The 21,665-nt window shown below is 35.3% G+C and overlaps 1 protein-coding gene across 1 annotated transcript in view; it reads right to left on the bottom strand.

The window, feature by feature from the left end:
- LOC143244248 (LIM/homeobox protein Lhx1-like) overlaps window positions 1-21,665 on the bottom strand; it is an 80,813-nt gene that overhangs the window by 52,125 nt on the left and 7,023 nt on the right. Inside the window, exon 2 of the mRNA XM_076488561.1 lies at window positions 7,075-7,280. Coding sequence (XP_076344676.1) covers window positions 7,075-7,280 — 206 coding nt within the window. The remainder of the gene's footprint in view (window positions 1-7,074; window positions 7,281-21,665) is intronic.

The following is a 21,665-nucleotide window of genomic DNA, read 5'->3' on the forward strand; positions in this document are numbered from 1 at the left end:
TCTGCTATGTTTGTGGCCAATTTATCAAGACAAGAGCGAAAATGTACTCTGTGACAGCATCTGCTAAAATATATAAAGTCTACAAGGTATATTTCAGCATGCCTGTTGTGGATCAGGACAAACCTTGGGCACCTCATTTTACCTGTTATCTTTGCCTTTGGGACAGCGGGGACACCGCAGTGCACTACAACAGGAAGCACTGGCCACAACGGACCGAGTTCTCTGTAGGGAGGCACAATGCCAAGTGTGAGCCACTAGTGGACCTCCAGAAGGTGTTGTTTCCACCATTACACATAAAATTGGGTCTTATGAAACAATTTGTCACAGCTCTTGATAAGAAGTCTGCAGCCTTCAAGTACCTTCAAGACTTCTTCCTTAAGCTGTCTGAGGCAAAGGTCAAAACTGGTGTCTTCGTTGGACCATAAATAAAAAAGATCCTGGAGTGCACAGAATTCTCAGAACGAGACGGAAATAAGAGTTTTATATTTTTCCGCTCACTTGCCTAGGCCTGGCATGACTTAGTGGTTAGGGCGTTTGACTCGTAATCTGATGGTCGCGAATTCGAATCCCCGTCACACCAAAACATGGTTGCCCTTTCTGCCGTGGGAACGTTATAATGTGACGGTCAATTCCACTATTCATTGGTAAAAGAGTAGCCGAAGCGTTGGCGGTGGGTGGTGATGACTAGCTACTTTCCCTCTAATCTTACACTGCTAAAGTAGGGACGGCTAGCGCAGATAGCTCTCGTGTAACTTTGCGCGAAATTAAAAAAAAACAAAAAAAAACAAGCTCTTATAAATTCTTTACTACTGCACCTAATGTGAGGATAAGATAGACTGGAAAGTTAGATATAATTTTGCCTCAAGTATGTATGTGACAATGTGGTCACCCTCTAACTGTAGAAAATTAGTTACGTGCTTGTAAAGCACATATCAAGCAAAACTAACAACAACGAAACAGAGAGAAGATATTCATTTGCACGGGATCGTTCGGTTACTAATGAACTAGTAATACGCAAGCACACACAAACACGTGTGTATATAAATACACAGAGCATACCTCTAACTGTTACACTTTTGTTTATCATCGCCGTTCTGCGGCTTTGTTCGCCTGGTTTTTCTACATATTTAAAGACACAAGAACTATTTGGAATAGAAGTCTCTCATTTTAAGCTGCTAGATTAGAGTAAAGAAGGTTATTCAACAGCACTAACCGCCAACTCTTGAGCTACTCGAATCGTTTAGTGGGATTCGACCATAAGTGCTATAGAGAACCCACAACCCAAAAATGCGTTTTTGGGTAACAGGCTGCAAACCATGAAGCGTTGGGTTAACAGTCTAGCATGCTAACCCCACGACTAAACTCGGACATCCTGTGGCCATAATGCAGTGATTCGTATTTAAAATAGAACCTATAAAGATATCGATATTACTACCTATAACTATTAACTAAGAACCGTAAGGGGAGTAATAGAAACCTACTAGGCTATAAAAGTTATTACAAATACAGGGTGTTCGGAAAGTAACTGTGCAGTTTTGTCTGTTAATAAATATATAAGTGCATAGTGGCTTTCCGAACACCCTGTACAAGTTCATTATTGTAAAGTAGCCCCCTCCTCAAATTACTTAGCGGTAAACCTGACGGCTTACAGAGCTACAAATCAGGGTTGGATACCCGATGCGAAGTGCAGTGCAGATATCCCATTGTGTAGCTTTGTTCCCAGGAAATAAACATATATTATAAAATGAATATGCAAATACAGCCATATTTACAGACTGACTATTTTATTTACTAGCTGCTAAACCTAGACCTTGCATGATCCTACGTTTTGGACGCTCCACATAAAATCTGCGGGTAACGGGATTCGAATCCTATCATCGAACATGCTCATTCTTTCAGTTGTAAGAGCGTTGTATGTGACGGTCAATCCCACTATTCGATTAGAGTAGCCCAAAAATTGGCGATGAGTGCTGCCTTCTTTCTTTCAGGTAGCACTTGAGTAGCGTTGTACCAAATGCAAATAAGAGGGAAAGAGAGACAAATCACATAACAAGATTTGAAAGGTGAAACCATTTACATGGAAAATAAAATTATCTAAATAACAGTGTATGTGTCTCGTTTCAAGTCATTCATGTGTGTGTGTGTTCTACTTATATCAAAGCCATATTTGCTGTCGTCACCGAGTGGAATCGAACCCTGATTTTAGCGTTGTAAATCCCAGGGGAGACTCAAGTTTTACGTGCTCAACAAAAAGTAATTTTTTTGACGAAGTGCTGTATGAACAACTAGGTGGTTTGGGGAACGTAGGTGAAAAATAACGTTTTTAATGAACACGATGAACAGTCAGATTTTAATACTGTTAATACCGACATTTTACTTCTCAGGCCAGGTTGTTTCTACCATCAATAATAGATTGTATGTCACTCCTTAAGTTTAACTTTAACCAACCATTCTTAAATACTTCCTTTTCCTATAAGCTGTATAGAAAATTAGTTTAAAACTGAAAATAAAATTTAAAAGAAAACCAACAAGTTAAAAGGATACAAAGTTTTACCTTTACTTGGCTTATTTTCCAATTACGTTTGTTAAACGTATTAATGTTTACGTGATTTAAATGCTCTTTTTTTCTCAAAGAAAACAAATTTCGTTCCTAACACGTGTCTCAAATGGTCTTCTAAATACGTACGTGTGAGTGTGAAATTGACGCAGCTTCCGGTATAGAAACGTTCTTTCGGGGCGGAAACATTCTCTATTTACAGATTTTCTTGTAATTTAGCTAAAAGAATAATGATCGAATGGCATCCCAATAAAGCCCAGTCGTGGTTATTTCCAACGTAGCAGGAGCTATTCTCTCCTTTAATTAGTAGCTAGCTGTTCCAGGGTGTAATTATTGGACTTTACGGTCTATATAGGGGTGTAACGTGGCTACGGTGCATTATAAGGGACTCATTACGTTTAAATCCCTTTCATTCTACACATATCACAAAAAGATATATATATAACAATGGTAATAATAATAATGAACATTCATGCTATAATGTAAAACCAACACTTAAGCTAAGAAGCTATTTTATGAATTACCTGATGTTACAAATTATATTAATATGTTAATAAAAGCACGAAGCTTTTAAACATTACAGGGGCACGGGTTCAAATCGCCATGACACCAAATATGCTCGTCCTTTTAGCGGGATGCATTATAATGTGATGGTCATTCCCACTATTCGTTGGTAAATGAGTAGCCTAAGAGTTGGCGGTGGGTGGTGATGAGTAGCTGTCTTCTCTCCACACCACCAACATCTTCTAAAGTTTGTTTGAAAGCTGACTTGATTCAAAAATTCGATTTCAGGATGAAGAAAAGCAATAAATACGGAAACTGCTAAAGGGAACACAACTATTAAATTGTAATGTGTCATCTTGGGTACAGTACTATAAAATTACAATATGTCATCTTGGGAACACTACTATAAAATTGCAATATGTCATCTTGGGCACACAACTATTAAATTGTAATATATCATCTTGGGTACACAACTATTAAATTGTAATATGTCATTTTGGGCACACAACTATTAAATTGTAATATGTCATCTTAGGTACAGTACTATTAAATTGTAATATGTAATCTTGGGCACGCAACTATTAAATTGTAATATGTCATCTTGGGTACACTACTATAAAATTACAATATGTCATCTTGGGAACACTACTATAAAATTGCAATATGTCATCTTGGGCACACAACTATTAAATTGTAATATATCATCTTTGGTTAACACAACTATTAAATTGTAATATGTCATTTTGGGCACACAACTATTAAATTGTAAAATGTCATCTTAGGTACAGTACTATTAAATTGTAATATGTCATCTTGGGTACACTACTATAAAATTGTAATATGTCATCTTGGGTACACTACTATAAAATTGTAATATGTCATCTTGGGTACACTACTATAAAACTGTAATATGTCATCTTGGGTACACTACTATAAAATTGTAATATGTCATCTTGGGTACACTACTATAAAACTGTAATATGTCATCTTGGGTACAGTACTATAAAACTGTAATATGTCATATTGAGTACACTACTATAAAACTGTAATATGTCATCTTGGGTACACTACTATAAAATTGTAATATGTCATCTTGGGTACACTACTATAAAGTTGTAATATGTCATCTTCGGTACACTACAATTAAATCCTTCTTTTCTGTATGTCATAAGTTTTCCTGATAGTCTAAAGTGCTTAGATGGATCTTGAACTTTATTTATGGGGCAGACGCTATGGTCAACTGAACTGACCAGCACCAGTAACACGCTTGAATTACGAGATTGAGATGTTCATGATGTTAGCAAAACACGTAGATTCAAAGAGTTTTTATACAAAGTGATGAAAACTCAGTTACCCGAAGTCTTTCTTCCTAAATAGGAAAGTAAATCAAAACCCATCTTTCACAAATGGTCGAGTTATCTTTATCACAAGGTTGATATACGTTCTTACAAAACAAACAATATAAATACCTTCTTATTGATCACACTTTAATGTCTACTTTACAACGTTTAGGAACTTAAAGCTCCTATCTTCTCTCCAACTCGTGAGGGAAGGTTTCAGCTACAAATATATATATGTGTTAAGTTTACATTCGTTTTTATTTATTTTATAGCACAATATATTACTTGTTTATTCAACTTTTATAACCTAGAACACTGTGAAAAAATAGTACTTAAATTGGCAACTATCTTTTAATTCTGTTCACTGAGGGGGGCAGTGACTGAGCAGTATGTCTGCGGACTTACAACGCTAAGAAACCGGGTTTTGATACCCATCGTGGGCAGAGCACATATAGCCCATTGTGTAGCTTTGTGCTTAATTCAAAACAATAACAACAACAGCCTTTGGGGTCTAATACTTTATCATATTGAGAAACTTTTTTATTGCCTATTACGGCCCTAAGTGTAAAGAACCGATAAAAATACGTAAAATACAAGGGTATCGTAACAACAATTAGTGGGACTAATTGGTTTAGTGATGTATCCTTGTATGTAGAGAAGAGATGATTTGTGTGGTTCGTACATTATCACAGCTCGTGTGATGATCGAGTCATACATCCTGAATACTTTGGAGCATAAATAGTTTAGACAAAATTTGTTTGGAAAGTCGATGGGGGTCTAAACTTCATCGATAATTACGGGGCTGACATTTATGACAGCAAGGACGATGACGTAGACTTTAGAAAGTTTTATTTTTAATATAATAATTTCTAAACAGGACGGCAGGGTTTCATCAACCCATCTTAGAAATAACCGAGACATCTTAATTAGGTAATTATCACATATTTAATGACACCTTTACACGAAAGGTATATTAACTTAGTTAGTTTAAAAACAAACGCCGCAGTGACTTAGAACCTGAGAATACGAACATGAAATGGTACTTATCTCTGACAACTGAATACCGATACGTATTAAAAAAAAAATGGCTGAAGACAATTCAGAAAACCAGAAATAAACCGTAGTTTTTCATTTTGCATTTTTTTATTATATACTTCCAATTTACATACATTCAACTTACTCTGATTCGTTAGCATTTCAAACTTATTATTTCTTTATGGACGTTATGCATCATGATAGAACTATCTGATGCTTACTCACTCGCCCTCGGCTTAATGGAAACCATAAGACTTAAGAAAAAAGTAATAATTTCCTTAAACTGAATCACTGTAATCGATACCATTATTATTGGTGTAAGTTTTACAATCTGGTTTTCTCTGTAACGCTGAAGGGCCCGGCATGGCCAAGCGCGTAAGTCGTGCGACTCGTAATCCGAGGGTCGCGGGTTCGTGCCCGCGTCGCGCTAAACATGCTCACCCTCCCAGCCGTGGGAGTGTATAATGTTACGGTTAATCCCACTATTCGTTGGTAAAAGAGTAGCCCAAGAGTTGGCGGTGGGTGGTGATGACTAGCTGCCTTCCCTCTAGTCTTACACTGCTAAATTAGGGACGGCTAGCACAGATAGCCCTCGAGTAGCTTTGTGCGAAATTCCAAAACAAACTATAACGCTGAAAGGTCACACGCGCACTTACTTTATCTTTTATTAAAAATAGAACTATATATGTGAAATTACTTTTTTTTTAAAGAGAAGAGAGAAAAAGTGGCTGTTTTTATTATACTTAATATTCCCCCAAGTGGCTAAGAAGGAAGCTGTGGTAGCTTATAACGACCAAATTGGGGTTCAATACCTGCAATAGGCATAGTACAGATCGCCCATTGTACAGTTTTGTGTGTGTGTGTGGTTTTTTTGTATAGCAAAGCCACAAAGGGCTCAGCCCACCGAGGGGAATCGAACCCCTGATTACAGTTTTATGTTTAACAATAAATTTAAAAAAGTTAAAACGTTCATCTTAACATTCACGACTAATATAAGTCAAACGAAAGTTTTATCTCTACGTTCAATTCAGTTTATAAAACAGAAGAAAAACAAATGACTCCAATTGTGTCATGAATAAACGATTCGAAATTGTCACTGTGTTCAAAGATGAAACAATGTTTTACCACTACAAACAAGAAGAATCTGCTACAGCTAAAACTCAGGTTTAAAACTCGAATGGTACAAGTACGAAATTACGTCACTGGGATTCAAACCCCAAGGAAAAGAAAATCACGTAAAGGAGAAAACGGTAAGCTTAAATAATAACACAAATATTACGTGGATGTGAATGGAGAAAAGGGAAAACTACGTGATAGGAAGAACAGTGGCAACAGAGATTTAAAAAAGACGGAGAAAGAGAATTAAATGATAGGATAGTGAGATGAAAGAGTTAAGAGAAGTAGTGACAATGATAAAACGAGAGTTCATAAGTTGAATAAGGAGATACGAAAACTAAAAAGGTAAAAAATAAAACAATTTAATTTAAAAATACAAAATTGAGAACTTTGGACACCCACTTCAGAAAACCTTTGTTAATATAAACAAACTCTTCAGGCTATTTTGGAATTAGTTATTCAATAATTCTACTGTTTTTGCACACGCATATATTGATGAACGAATATCATGAGAAGTCTTACTTTGAGTATGGCGGCTGGTCAGATAGTCCTCTTTACAAATGAAACATTTCTCATCCAAAATATACAGCTGTTCCCCTGTTGAAAGCTGCTTTCGACAGACTGTACAAACGAAACATTTCAGATGAAAGACTTTGTTGCGGGCTCTTCGAACAAGATCTGTGGGGGATATCCCCTGACAACAACCAGCGCACTTGGTTCCAAACCGCCTGAAAAAAAGAGAATTAATTAACTCTCATTTACAAGTAAGTGAAACTTACAACTAAAATAGTAGTAAGGAACATAAAATACACCTACAAAATGGTGGTAAGGAACTTAAAATACACCTACAAAATAGTGGTAAGGAACTTAAAATACACCTATAAAATAATGGTAAGGAACTTAAAATACACGTACAAAATAGTGGTAAGAAAGTTAAAATACACCTACAAAATGGTGGTAAGGAACTTAAAATATACCTACAAAATGGTGGTAAGAAAGTTGAAATACACCTACAAAATGGTGGTAAGGAACTTAAAATACACCTACAAAATGGTGGTAAGAAAGTTAAAATACACCTTCAAAATAGTGGTAAGAAAGTTAAAATACACCTACAAAATGGTGGTAAGGCTTAAAATACACGTACAAAATAGTGGTAAGAAAGTTAAAATACACCTACAAAATGGTGGTAAGGAACATAAAATACACCTACAAAATGGTGGTAAGGAACTTAAAATACACCTACAAAATAGTGGTAAGGAACTTAAAATACACCTATAAAATAATGGTAAGGAACTTAAAATACACGTACAAAATAGTGGTAAGAAAGTTAAAATAGACCTACAAAATGGTGGTAAGGGACTTAAAATACACCTACAAAATAATGGTAAGGAACTTAAAATACACCTACAAAATAATGGTAAGGAACTTAAAATACACGTACAAAATAGTGGTAAGAAAGTTAAAATACACCTACAAAATGGTGGTAAGGGACTTAAAATACACCTACAAAATGGTGGTAAGAAAGTTAAAATACACCTTCAAAATAGTGGTAAGAAAGTTAAAATACACCTACAAAATGGTGGTAAGGCTTAAAATACACCTACAAAATAATGGTAAGGAACTTAAAATACACCTACAAAATAATGGTAAGGAACTTAAAATACACCTACAAAATAATGGTAAGGAACTTAAAATACACCTACAAAATGGTGGTAAGGAACTTAAAATACACCTACAAAATAGTGGTAAGGCTTAAAATACATCTACAAAATAATGGTAAGGAACTTAAAATACACCTATAAAATAATGGTAAGGAACTTAAAATACACGTACAAAATAGTGGTAAGAAAGTTAAAATAGACCTACAAAATGGTGGTAAGGGACTTAAAATACACCTACAAAATAATGGTAAGGAACTTAAAATACACCTTCAAAATAGTGGTAAGAAAGTTAAAATACACCTACAAAATGGTGGTAAGGCTTAAAATACACCTACAAAATAATGGTAAGGAACTTAAAATACACCTACAAAATAATGGTAAGGAACTTAAAATACACCTACAAAATAATGGTAAGGAACTTAAAATACACCTACAAAATGGTGGTAAGGAACTTAAAATACACCTACAAAATAGTGGTAAGGCTTAAAATACACCTACAAAATAATGGTAAGGAACTTAAAATACACCTACAAAATAATGGTAAGGAACTTAAAATACACCTACAAAATGGTGGTAAGGAACTTAAAATACACCTACAAAATAGTGATAAGGAACTTAAAATACACCTACAAAATAGTGGTAAGGAACTTAAAATACACCTACAAAATGGTGGTGAGAAGCTTAAAAGACACCTTCAAACTAAAATAGTAGTAAAAAGTTCTAGATACATCTAAAAACTAAAATTGTGGCAAAGAGTTCTAGAGACACCTGCAAAGTAAGATTGTGGTAAAGAGTTCTAGACACACCTACAAACTAAAATAGTGTTAAAGAGTTGTAGACACACCTACAAACTAAAATAATGGTAAAGGGTTGTAGAGACACCTACAAACTAAAATAGTGGTAATGAGTTCTAGAGACACCTACAAACAAAAATAGTGCTAAAGAGTTGTAGACACACATATAAACTAAAATAGTGGTAAAGGGTTGTAGAGACACCTACAAACTAAAATAGTGGTAAAAGGTTGTAGACACACCTAAAAACTAAAATAGTGGTAAAGAGTTATAGAGATATCTACAAACTAAAATAGTGGTAAAGAGTTGTAGAGACACCCGCAAACTAATAGTTTAAAGGCATCATTTCTGAAGCTTAAAAAACTGAGTATAGCAGAAAAAAGGGCTTGATGGTGACTAAGCCTAGTTAATCAATATTGTTAAATTTATGTAGACTTTGGTTAAAGCAGGTTATTTTTCGATTCTTTCATAGAAACAAAGCCGGACTATCTGATTCAGAAAACCTAAGCTCTTCACTTTCACAAGCAATTTATTCGTTCATTGTCTAATATGAGACACCACATATTATCTTTACAAGGTTGAGACTAGGCCTTTCCGAGACTTCTTTTTATTTCACTTTTTTGCTGGACTTGTGTTGATTTTGTGGTTGACAGTAAGTCCGTTAGCATACATGATGGTAGTAAGGAGAGTTGCTAACTGACCATCTTCCCTCTGGCCAGTAGAGCAAAGTCAGGAACGGTGAAACAGAGCCTTAGTATATTTGTCGCAAATATAAATACTTTTTCTTTAATTATGTTTTGTGTGTGTGTGTATGTGAGTGCACAGTAAACCTTGAAAATAACGCCAGTTCGCGCAACACCATGGTAATTCTTAGACCCGCACACTGCACGATATTTATCAATGTTGTTTTCATCTCTTCTTCTGTAACTGGTTTGAATCTTATTAATACGATAGAACGTGTGGAAGTAACACTGTGTTGTGATATAAAAAACATACATTTAGAACAACTATAAGTGAAGGATTTTAAAAGTTCCTAGCGGTGCTCGGTTTGTTTGCAACATGCTGTATAATACTACAACACTGTTCCATGCAGATAGTGATACCACTGGACAGCTCTACCTCTGAAGAATGAATACCGTGTTTTTCAACAATATCAGTTGGCACTAACCGTTACTGTTCGGCGAACAAGTTCTCTCCGTTTCTACAATGTTATGTTCATTAACGGAAGCATTGTTGGATTTTTCTCACACTCCTCAGGAGATCTTTTTCATGGAAACTGATTCGTTAAAGAATCCCGACAATCGAAAGCTAGTTTTGGATGAGGGACGACAAAGGGAAGAAGGATTTGTGGATAAAATCCGCTTAAAAGAAAATCCCGGACACGAGAGCGGCTGGTAAGGTTGGGTTTGTGGGATGTTTTTCTATCATGAGCTACTTTAGATAACGGAAGACTTGCGTACTTAGAGCACGTGGTAAAAAACAACAAGAGTGCAACTGTTTTTATCTGTAGGCAGTTGTTGTCTAGCATCAAAGAAAGACAGCTCGAGTTTCCTGAGAAGAAGAAATCGAAAGTCTGGTTTTAACTGTAAAGACTGAAGGAAGGAAAGATCGTGGAAAGCAGAGATTGACTCCTGTCAAGAAGCTCTCTAAATGGCTGAACGTGTCGACATTAGAAATCCTTTGTGTCTCAAGAAGAAGAGGTCTGCGGAGGGCCATGGTCACTAACTTCCTGTTTGGAAACGATACATAGAAAAAATATACACAGGGAAAATACTTCACGTATCACGCGCGAGAAAGAAGTGTAGAGATCTTTATTAATGTGTCACTTTGACCCTCAAGAAATGTAGAGACGCTTGTTAATGTGTCACCTTGATCCTTAAGAAATGCAGAGACGTTTACTAATTTGAGTGTCACATTGATCCTTAAGAAATGTAACGACAATTATTAATGTGTCACCTTGATCCTTAATAAATGTAGAAACGTTTATTAATGTATCACCTTGATACTTAAGAAATGCGGAAACGTTTATTAATGTGTCACCTTGATACTTAAGAAATGTAGAGACGTTTATTAATATGGGTGTCATCTGGATACTTAAGAAATGCAGAGACGTTTATTAACGTGAGTGTCACTTTGATCCTTAAGAAATGCAGAGACGTTTACTAATGTGAGTCTCACCTTGATCCTTAAGAAATGTAGACGTTCATTAATGTGTCACTTTGATCCTTAATAAATGTAGAGACCTTTATTAATATCAGTGTCACCTTGATCCTTTCCGCCGTGAAAGAGATCAGATAATCTTTGTTAATCTCTTTTGATCCTCCACTTTAAAGAGACATCCAGTGCAATACAAGAGTGAATTTTAAATCATTGTACACAAATAGAAAGAACTGTCATTACCCTGAAAATACGTCGTTCCTCTAAAACGTTCTTTTGTGAAATAAATCGAAATTTGTAGAGTTAATGCGAAGTTTCAGTCAGAGTTGTGTGCCAAGGATTCAGTCAGAGTTGTGTGCCAAGAATTCAATCAGAGTTACGTATCAAGGATCACAATGGTCTGCTTTAGATAACAATGAGATAAATGTTGTTAGCTAATGTGTTAACTTTAGCTGATTTCAGCGCCGTCTAGTGACAGGTTGGGGCAAGATGAGAGTGGCTTACATCATTACTTTCATCAACAGCATGCCACTTGTTTAATATGAACTGATATCAGTGACAATAATTTGATGCTATATTCTATCGTTATATATGTTTTAGTAAGGTTTTGTTGTGACAGGTTAAATGCTGAATTATACATCTTCCTATAAATGTCTGATTAAAGTTTTAATACGTCATTCATGTTGTCCATAGAACATGTCTCATTATACAAATTACATATGTAGATACCTAATATAACATACATATTCTTGTTTGAAAGAACTAAGTGTATTTATATTCTATCTTACTAATAGTGAACTTATTTGTTACAAAATATGCAAATATTTTGACCACAACTTTGCTAAAGTTTTAAATGGTTGGCTCAATAACAGAAAGTAACAAATCAAACATTCGAGTTTGTAAGTACAATAGTCATAATAATACATCCAACACTCGAATATGTAAGCACATTTATTATCGTAATGTAACCAACACTCGAATATGTAAGCACATTTACTATTATAGTATATTCAACATTTAGTATGGAAGCACATTTAGTATGAGAACGTCCACTAGTGGCACAGTAGTATGCCTACGAACTTACAATGCTAAAAAACCGAGTTTCGATACCCGTGGTGGGCGGAGCGCAGATAGCCCACTTTGTAGTTTTAAGCTTAACTGCAAATAAAACAAATATATTAATATATCAAACACTTGAACATGGTCGTACATACGTTATTATAATATATCAAACACTTGAACATGGACGTACATACATTATTACAACATATAAAACAGAAAATATGCTAATGATTTGTTTTTATAGAAACATTTGTCAGACAGAACAAGAATGTTAAAAACCAACAGCACAGAAGCCAACAACAAAATAAACATTCACAAATACTAAAATAAGAAACAATATTAACAGCGCTCTTTCTCACAAATCTTCAAACTTAGTACATTATATCTGTGCAACCAACTAATATATTTTCAATAGAAATATTAGCTCGACAATAATACAGGGTGCTGACATTGTGTTAAACTCGTGTGACTGGTTAGACTGTGATGTGTTATCTCATTTGTCAAATTAAACTACGATACTGTAGTTAACTTGTATTGTTTAATTTGAACATTTCCTACACGTAATTACATCAGATAGCCACTTCTACAAATACGCTCCCTGATTAAAGATTAAGTCGTATGAATGCCTTTGTAAGTTGTAATTATTCTGTTATATAACGACAATTTTTGTTATCTGCCCATCAATGTTAGTCATCAAATACCATGCCCGTTCTGGTACTTTGGTTTCTTCTCAGGTTTAACACTGTTAATGGATATACTAATATCTCTATTGAAAAATCACTACACTGTGTAGTTTCAATTGTTAAAAACGACACTAATGCTTGTACTGAAACATCACTACATTCTATGGCTTCATATTGTTAAAAACGACACTAATGTTTGTACTGAAACATCCTTACATTGTACGGTTTCATATTGTTAAAAACAACACTAATGCTTGTACTGAAACATCCTTACATTGTGTAGTTTCATATTGTTAAAAACGACACTAATGTTTGTACTGAAACATTCCTACATTGTACGGTTTCATACTGTTAAAAACGACACTAATGCTTGTACTGAAACATCCCTACATTGTATGGTTTCATATTGTTAAAAACGACACTAATGTTTGTACTGAAACATCCCTACATTGTATAGTTTCATATTGTTAAAAACAACACTAATGTTTGTACTGAAACATCCCTACATTGTATGGTTTCATATTGTTAAAAACGACACCAATGTTTGTACTGAAACATCCTTACATTGTGCAGTTTCATATTGTTAAAAACGACACTAAGGTTTGTACTGAAACATTCCTACATTGTATGGTTTCATATTGTTAAAAACAACACTAATGTTTGTACTGAAACATCCCTACATTGTGTAGTTTCATATTGTTAAAAACGACACTAATGCTTGTACTGAAACATCCCTACATTGTATGGTTTCATACTGTTAAAACGACACTAATGTTTGTACTGAAACATCCCTACATAGTATAGTTTCATATTGTTAAAAACAACACTAATGTTTGTACTGAAACATCCCTACATTGTGTAGTTTCATATTGTTAAAAACGACACTAATGCTTGTACTGAAACATCCCTACATTGTATAGTTTCATATTGTTAAAAACGACACTAATGCTTGTACTGAAACATTCCTACATTGTATGGTTTCATATTGTTAAAAACGATACTAATGCTTGTACTGAAACATCCCTACATTGTACGGTTTCATATTGTTAAAAACGACACTAATATTTGCACTGAAACATCCCTATATTGTATGGTTTCATATTGTTAAAAACAACACTAAGATTTGTACTGAAACATCCTCACATTGTACGGTTTCATATTGTTAAAAACGACACTAATGTTTGTACTGAAACATCCCTACATTGTACGGTTTTATATTGTTGAAAACGACACTAATGTTTGTACTGAAACATTCCTACATTGTACGGTTTCATATTGTTAAACACGACACTAATGTTTGTACTGAAACATCCCTACATTGTACGGTTTCATATTGTTAAAAACGACACTAATGCTTGTACTGAAACATCCTTGGTTTCATATTGTTAAAAACGACACCAATGTTTGTACTGAAACATCCTTACATTGTGTAGTTTCAGTTTTATATTTTCAACAACGACACTAATATCTGGATTGAAAGAAAACTACATCATGTAATGGAAATTATCAGTATATACAATGGAAACACTTCGAATACCTGCGTATAATATATACTTGCAATTCTAAGAGCCCAAAAGTGAAAATAAAGGAAAGGTTTATCACGAGTTTTAATACATTACACAATCTCAATACGATGAATAAGAAACTTTTAACTATTTGCATCACTATCCAGACGTTCACATGAAGATCTATGAAATTTGTTAGCTCAATTCAGGTATACCACCCAAAATTGAACTGAATAAGGAGTAGAGCGAACAGTTTAAGTTCAGCACCCATTTTAAATATTTAGTTTGTGAAGCCATTGCCAAACGGAAGTGACGTTTACCGTCGTGAGTAGTACAGGTTCCTTTGGAGATCGTTCGTACTCGGTAGATCTGCGTGGTGAATGATGCAAAGGTTTTCGATAACATATATTTAGTTATGGGTGACACTCATGTAAATAATTTAATACTAGCTGGAATACCCGTCAAGTGGACGGACGTTTTGTAAATTCATGACTAATGAAAGGTTATCTCAGGACATGAAAAACTGCTTCCCCCTATATGTAATTGTAAAAAACACAAAACGCCCATAAAAACGGTAAAAAAATAATGCAAAACCGAAAAATTTGCAACTACCCCCTTTTGAACCCAATGAATCTCCATACCAGTTTTGGTTAAGGTCCATCAGTACTCTGCAAAGTACTTATTATACAACAGATAGTACTGTTATATTTGTTTAGATTATATATTAGTGTTGTTAATACGCACCATTACCTGTTAGAGGTTTCTGATAATTATAAACATAAGAATAGCTTATTCCAGAATAATTAAAATAATTCTTTATCCAAAATAAGCGCTTTCACCCACAGTAGGGTCTTCGGACACTAATATTAATTTGTGAAATTTCAAATTGATATTACATATATTAGGCCTGGCATGGCCAAGCGCGTAAGGCGTGCGACTCGTAATCCGAGGGTCGCGGGTTCGCGCCCGCATCGCGCTAAACATACTCGCCCTCCCAGCCGTGGGGGCGTATAATGTGACGGTCAATCCCACTATTCGTTGGTAAAAGAGTAGCCCAAGAGTTGGCGGTGGGTGGTGATGACTAGCTGCCTTCCCTCTAGTCTTACACTGCTAAATTAGGGACGGCTAGCACAGATAGCCCTCGAGTAGCTTTGTGCGAAATTCCAAAACAAACAACAAACATACATATATTATATATGTTGTATTATATTATATTTTATATTATATTACATTATGTATTGTATATAATATTATATATATTATATTTTATTTGTTTAGTTTAATACATTTTTTTAATGACGAATTATCTCGTCTCGATAGTTATGTTTTGATTGTAAGAACGTCCAACTCGCACGAAACGCAGGGTTGGATCTTCCCATGGAATCCAATTTTTTCTTATTTTCTATATAACAGTGAATGTAGTTGGAAGAGAATGAATAAAAAAATCATATAAGGAACACGAGTATTTTATAAGTTATTAATACAATAATAACAAACGTGATTAAACTCTCATAACTGTATTCAATTCTCTGAGATTATTTGAAATTGCAAAATGAAAATCGAATGGTGAACATTTTTGAGTTCACTCAAGAGTGTAATAACAACAACAACAATCCGGATGATGAAAACCACGTAATTGTCCCGAAGCTTAGCTGATGAATTGACAAACTGATTTTTTTATATCTTTCGCTTACGGCTAGAAGCTCATCACACAGTGAGATAAATGTCTGATACAAATGTTTATCTTAAGCATATGAACACATATGCATATACTGTTCATTAAAAGGAATATACCACATTTTAATGTCAGTTAACAGTAGTCCTCCATCCTCTGTTATGTGTTCAATATAGCAAGTAATACAAAAAAACATTCCTTCACTCCGGTCTCGAAAAGATAGCAATCTTTAGCTGGATTTTAACAATGTTTTATTTGGTATATAGACGTAAGTGTACAATAACAAATGAAACATTTAATACATACATCAGACAAGAATAAATGAACGATTTGAAACATTTCACAGAAAGTTGTGGCAGAGGTGTCGCTAGATGCTTAAAAGTTTCGGGATTCGGGCCCCATGGGCACGGGAATTTTTTTGGCGTTTCAGTGTGGTTTTCTATTCTGATTTTCCAAGATATTAACTGGAGATTCGTAACACTGCTAAGTAGAATCAGAGCACGACTCTCGAGATCATGTGGTTAGAGGTAACCCTGGGTTTTAGAATGATTTTGGTTTGTAGTAATACTCAGTTGATGTAACTTCAATCATTTACGTTCGACAAAATAGTGCGCTTTCTCTCGCTTGCTCTGTCTTTCTGTTTATCCGTTATTTGGCTGATATATCTAACTGTTATAACATAGTTTCATTATAATTCATATATAATATGATATAATATCATTTAAAATCAATCCATGCAGAATAAAAGTTTTAGGTATCATATAGCGCTAACTAATATCTCATAAGCTGTTTTCGAGTGCGTGACGTCACATGTAGTCTACGTACGCGGCTAATACGCACAATAGACTGAAAGAAGTTCAATGAAACATTAACCTCATCGTCACAGGCCAGGAACTGTAGCCCTCCGTGAAATCCGTCGATACCAGAAGTCAACTGAGCTGCTTATTTGAAAACAACCTTTCCAGAGACTGGTGAGAGAAATTGCCCAGGATTTCAAGACTGACCTGAGATTCCAGAGCTCTGCTGTCATGGCTCTTCAGGAGGCCAGTGAGGCATACTTGGTGGGCCTCTTCGAACACACTAACCTGTGTGCCATTCACGCAAAGAGGGTGACCATCATGCCGAAAGACATCCAACTCGCACGTAGAATTCGAGGAGAAAGAGCCTAAATGGAGGAGGAAGAGGTCGAGTGTACCTGACCCTCAAGGGTATACACATAAATATACCCAAATACCAGAGAGAGAGAGAGAGAATGAAAAATTCCATCAGTAGCAAAGACAGTTCTAACCACACCTATCGATACTGATAACGTTAAGTCTTAGTGCTTCAATTACAGTATTTAGCACCGAGAATTATAACCTGTGTTCTAGAATGGTTTGTTTAGTTTGTTTCGAATTTAGCGCAAAGCTACACGAGATCTATCTGGGCTAGCTGTCCCTTATTTATGGAGAATAAAACTACAGGAAAGGCAGCTACTCGCCACCATCCACCGCCAATTCTTGGGTTACTCTTTTACCAAAGAATAGTGGGATTGACCATCACATTATAACGCCCCTCACGGCTAAAAGGGCGAGCATATTTAATGTCATGGGGATTTGAACCCGCGGCCCTCAGATTACGAGTCGACCGATGAACATCACCTAATTATTAATAAAATGCTTCTTTTTTTTTAAATATGAGAGCAAGCGAAATAAGCAGCGAATGTAGGTACCCTCTGTATCAACCAATAATTTTAGTTTTGAAAAATTGTTCAGTGGGTATTGTCAGTCCGATGGGCGCCTTAAGCTTGTTGTATAAGCTAATCGGTCAGGAGTAACTATCACTAATTTTGACCAGCACTGAACAGAAGAACGACGGCCACTCAGAAGCATTCACTGTCTATATGGTCACTCCTACCAAACAGCAAATTTGGCTGTCACAGTTATAATATTCCCATTGCTTAAAATGCGGTTCATTGCGGCTCAAACCTTAAACCTTCTTAGTCGTAGTCAACACACTAGCCACTAAGCTACAACGACAAGTCATGGAAAGTTTGGAAGTTGGTGTTTCAGAAAAAGGCATATCTTTATGTTGCAAACGTTGTGTGTGTTACGTTAGATATCGGGTTACTTCTGGAAACAAGGTTATAGTTGTACTTCATGGTTTAAAACAGTCACAACAAATTCTTGAAAAAATCTTTACACCGAATACTAAAAAGTTACACAATATCATCCTTGTGTCGTCAAGTCTTCTGTATAGATTTAACACCAAATGAGTCGGTATAAAAATTATAAAAAAATCACGAGTTACTTATTCATCATGAAAATGTATACGATATAACTTATAAATCGTTATATTTGTATAGAGTTATAAACCTCTGCCTTTTCCCGTGTGTATATAAGCTATAACAGCTTCTAACTGTTTTAGCTGTTCTTTGAAAATGTATATAAAGATACGATAATTTTCGACAACTCGCAAATGAAACTGTCATTGTCAAAAATTGTTTTGGTTTTTTTTTAATTTTGAATGTATCGACTTACTGGTTAGCCAAGTGCAATACTGCAAAATGTTACACACAAAGTTACACAATGTGTACATTCTGTGGCCACCGCGAGAATCGAAAACTAATAAGCCTTACCGCTGAGTAGCCACGTGGTTTCAAAATGAGGAAGTAAAGAGTGAGGGCAAACTAAGTTTGATTATCACGAGTGTTAAGTGTAAGTCGTTCTGTAATACAAGTCAGTTACCTGAGTGCTAAGTGTAAGTCGTTCTGTAATATAAGTCAGTTACCCGAGTGCTAAGTATAAGTCGTTCTGTAATATAAGTCAGTTACCCGAGTGCTATGTGTAAGTCGTTCTGTAATATAAGTCTTGTTTGTTTGTTTGTTTTGGAATTTCGCACAAAGCTACCCGAGGGCTATCTGTGCTAGCCGTTCCTAATTTAGCAGTGTAAGACTAGAGGGAAGGCAGCTAGCTATCACCACTCACCGCCAACTCTTGGGCTACTCTTTTACCAACAAATAGTAGGATTGACCGACACATTATAACGACCCCACGGCCGAAATGGCGAGAATGTTTAGCGCGACGTGGATGCGAACCCGCGACCCTCAGATTACGAGTCGCACGCCTTAACACGCTTGGCCATGCCAGGCCTCGCCATTGTCAAAGAAAACTCTGTTTTACGTAAACACTGGGGTTACGGTTTTGTTTTTTTTTGTTTTGTGATTGATTATACGTGATTTTTCAATATCACGTGTTACAAATTCTGCTATACATCCAGCCAAATTTTTCAAAGTGCAGTTTATAAACAATGTAATTACAGTTACTCAACACATATGAATTTTAGTATTTTCTTTGGTATTTTTTTCTGTTGGTATAAAGAACACCCAGTGTAAGAGTTTACAGAGATCAAATTCGGAGAACTGGGTGGGCTACGGAGGGTGTCATAATTACCGGGCTTTAAATAGAATTTAAAAATTGTATTTTTAAAAGAACTCATCTCTCAGTAATGTTTGGCCACGCATTCGGAGTTCAGGGTCTTGGGCGAACAAAAGATGCAAAAACCACCGAGAAAACAACTTTATAGAGCTGAGGAAACAGATCTTATATTGCGCTAAGTGTGCTGCCATGGCAGTGTTTCGTGCTGAGTTTTAGATTGAGGTTTGTGTTTTACTCCCTCATAGCCTGGAAACCAGTGTGAAATCGACCATACTGGCAGACAATTCAGGTGCCAGAAATCGCAAAGTGTTCAAAACTTTTATTCAAAATTCCTAAAAACAAAACAGTAACGAAGAGCTTTAATAACGTCACGAGATGTTTCCCTGATTCGCAGACTAGACGTTTAGTATACAGAATTTTTAAATTCAACACCTCTTCTCTATCTCTCATTAAGAACACGTCCAAACATTAAAAATGTTTAAAACTATCAATAGTCAACGGAACACATTTTTACATATTTGTACACATGTAAACATATTTACATACGTACATGTATATATATACACACACACGCGTATATATATGGTCTAAATGTTCAGGTTATAGACACCGAACAGACATTATAAATTTATTGAAATGAGAACAAAATATACAATTTACATAGGTATATATTTTTAGACTAGAGACAGAATACATTTGATAGATTTATTTCAAGTATACAGGTCAGTAATAGTAGATTTATTTCAAGTACACAGGGTAATATTGATAGCTTCATTCCACCTAGGTATAGGATAGAATATGTAGCTACACATGTTCAGACTGGGCAAAGAGTAAATTTGATAGATTCGTCAGGGTAGATACAGGGTAAGTATATTCATCTTTAAGATTTCATTAATAGTAATGTTTATAGATTATTTAAGCTAGTAAGCATAATGACCATCGATGTATTTGTTTACAAGAACGGAAAATTTAACTCGATTTAAATTACAATAATGCTTCATACGATTTATAAGCTTATATACAAATATGCTTTCTCTCAGGCAGAATGATAGTTTTAACCAAATATTTATTAATGAGACGAAAAGAGAACATCAAGGTTATCCACAGTAAACATTAATGTTGTCTCTAAACATACTTCATTTGTTGTCTTATATTTGGTTGATCTCGCCACTAAACACATAACTGGCAGAGAACAATTAACAGTAATGAACCAGCAAACTAGTAGTTTCTACAGGTAACTTACAGAGGTCAAGAGACAACAGTTAACAGTAACGAACCAGCTCCGTAGTAGTTCCTACAGGTAACTTACAGAGGTAAACAGACAACAATTAACAGTAATGAACCAGCAAACTAGTAGTTACTACAGGTAACTTACAGAGGTCAAGAGACAATAGTTAACAGTAATGAACCAGCTCCGTAGTAGTTCCTACAGGTAACTTACAGAGGTAAACAGACAGGCACACGAGCAGTTAAATAAAGAGGCAAACAGACAAGTGGGGAAGCAGTTAGATAGATATAGAGGCAACTAGATCAACAAACAGGTAGAAAAGTATCTAGATTAACAGACAGACAAGACGAGGAGCAGTTAGATAGATATAGAGAAAACTAAATAAACAGACAGGTAGAGAAGTAGCTAGACTGACAGACAGACATGTAGAGGAGCAATTACATAGACCGAGAGACAGTTACATAAACAAGTCGTAGACAAGTAGCTAGACAGACAGACAAATAGAGGAGTAGTTAGATAGATATAGAAAAAACTATATAAACAGACAGGTAGACAAATGGTTAGATAGACTAACAGACAAGTAAAGGAGTAGTTAGTTAGATATACAGAAAAGTAGATAAATAGACAGGTAGACAAGTAGTTAGAAACACACACTGACAGACAAATCAAAGAGCTGTTAGATAGATATTCAGAAACCTAGATAAAATAACAAGTAGACAAGTAGGTAGATAGACAGTCATACAACTAGAGGTGTAGTTAGATAGATATACAGAAAACTAGATAAACAAAAGGGTTGATAAGTAACTGGACAGACTGACAGACAAGTAGAGGAGTAGTTAGATAGATATAGAGAAAACTAGATAAACATACAAGTAGACAAGTCGTTAGATAGATAGACAGACAAGTAGAGTGGCAGTTGGATTGATATACACAA

This window comes from Tachypleus tridentatus, chromosome 2 (genome assembly GCF_004210375.1).
Source record: "Tachypleus tridentatus isolate NWPU-2018 chromosome 2, ASM421037v1, whole genome shotgun sequence".
Classification (NCBI taxonomy): domain Eukaryota; kingdom Metazoa; phylum Arthropoda; class Merostomata; order Xiphosura; family Limulidae; genus Tachypleus; species Tachypleus tridentatus.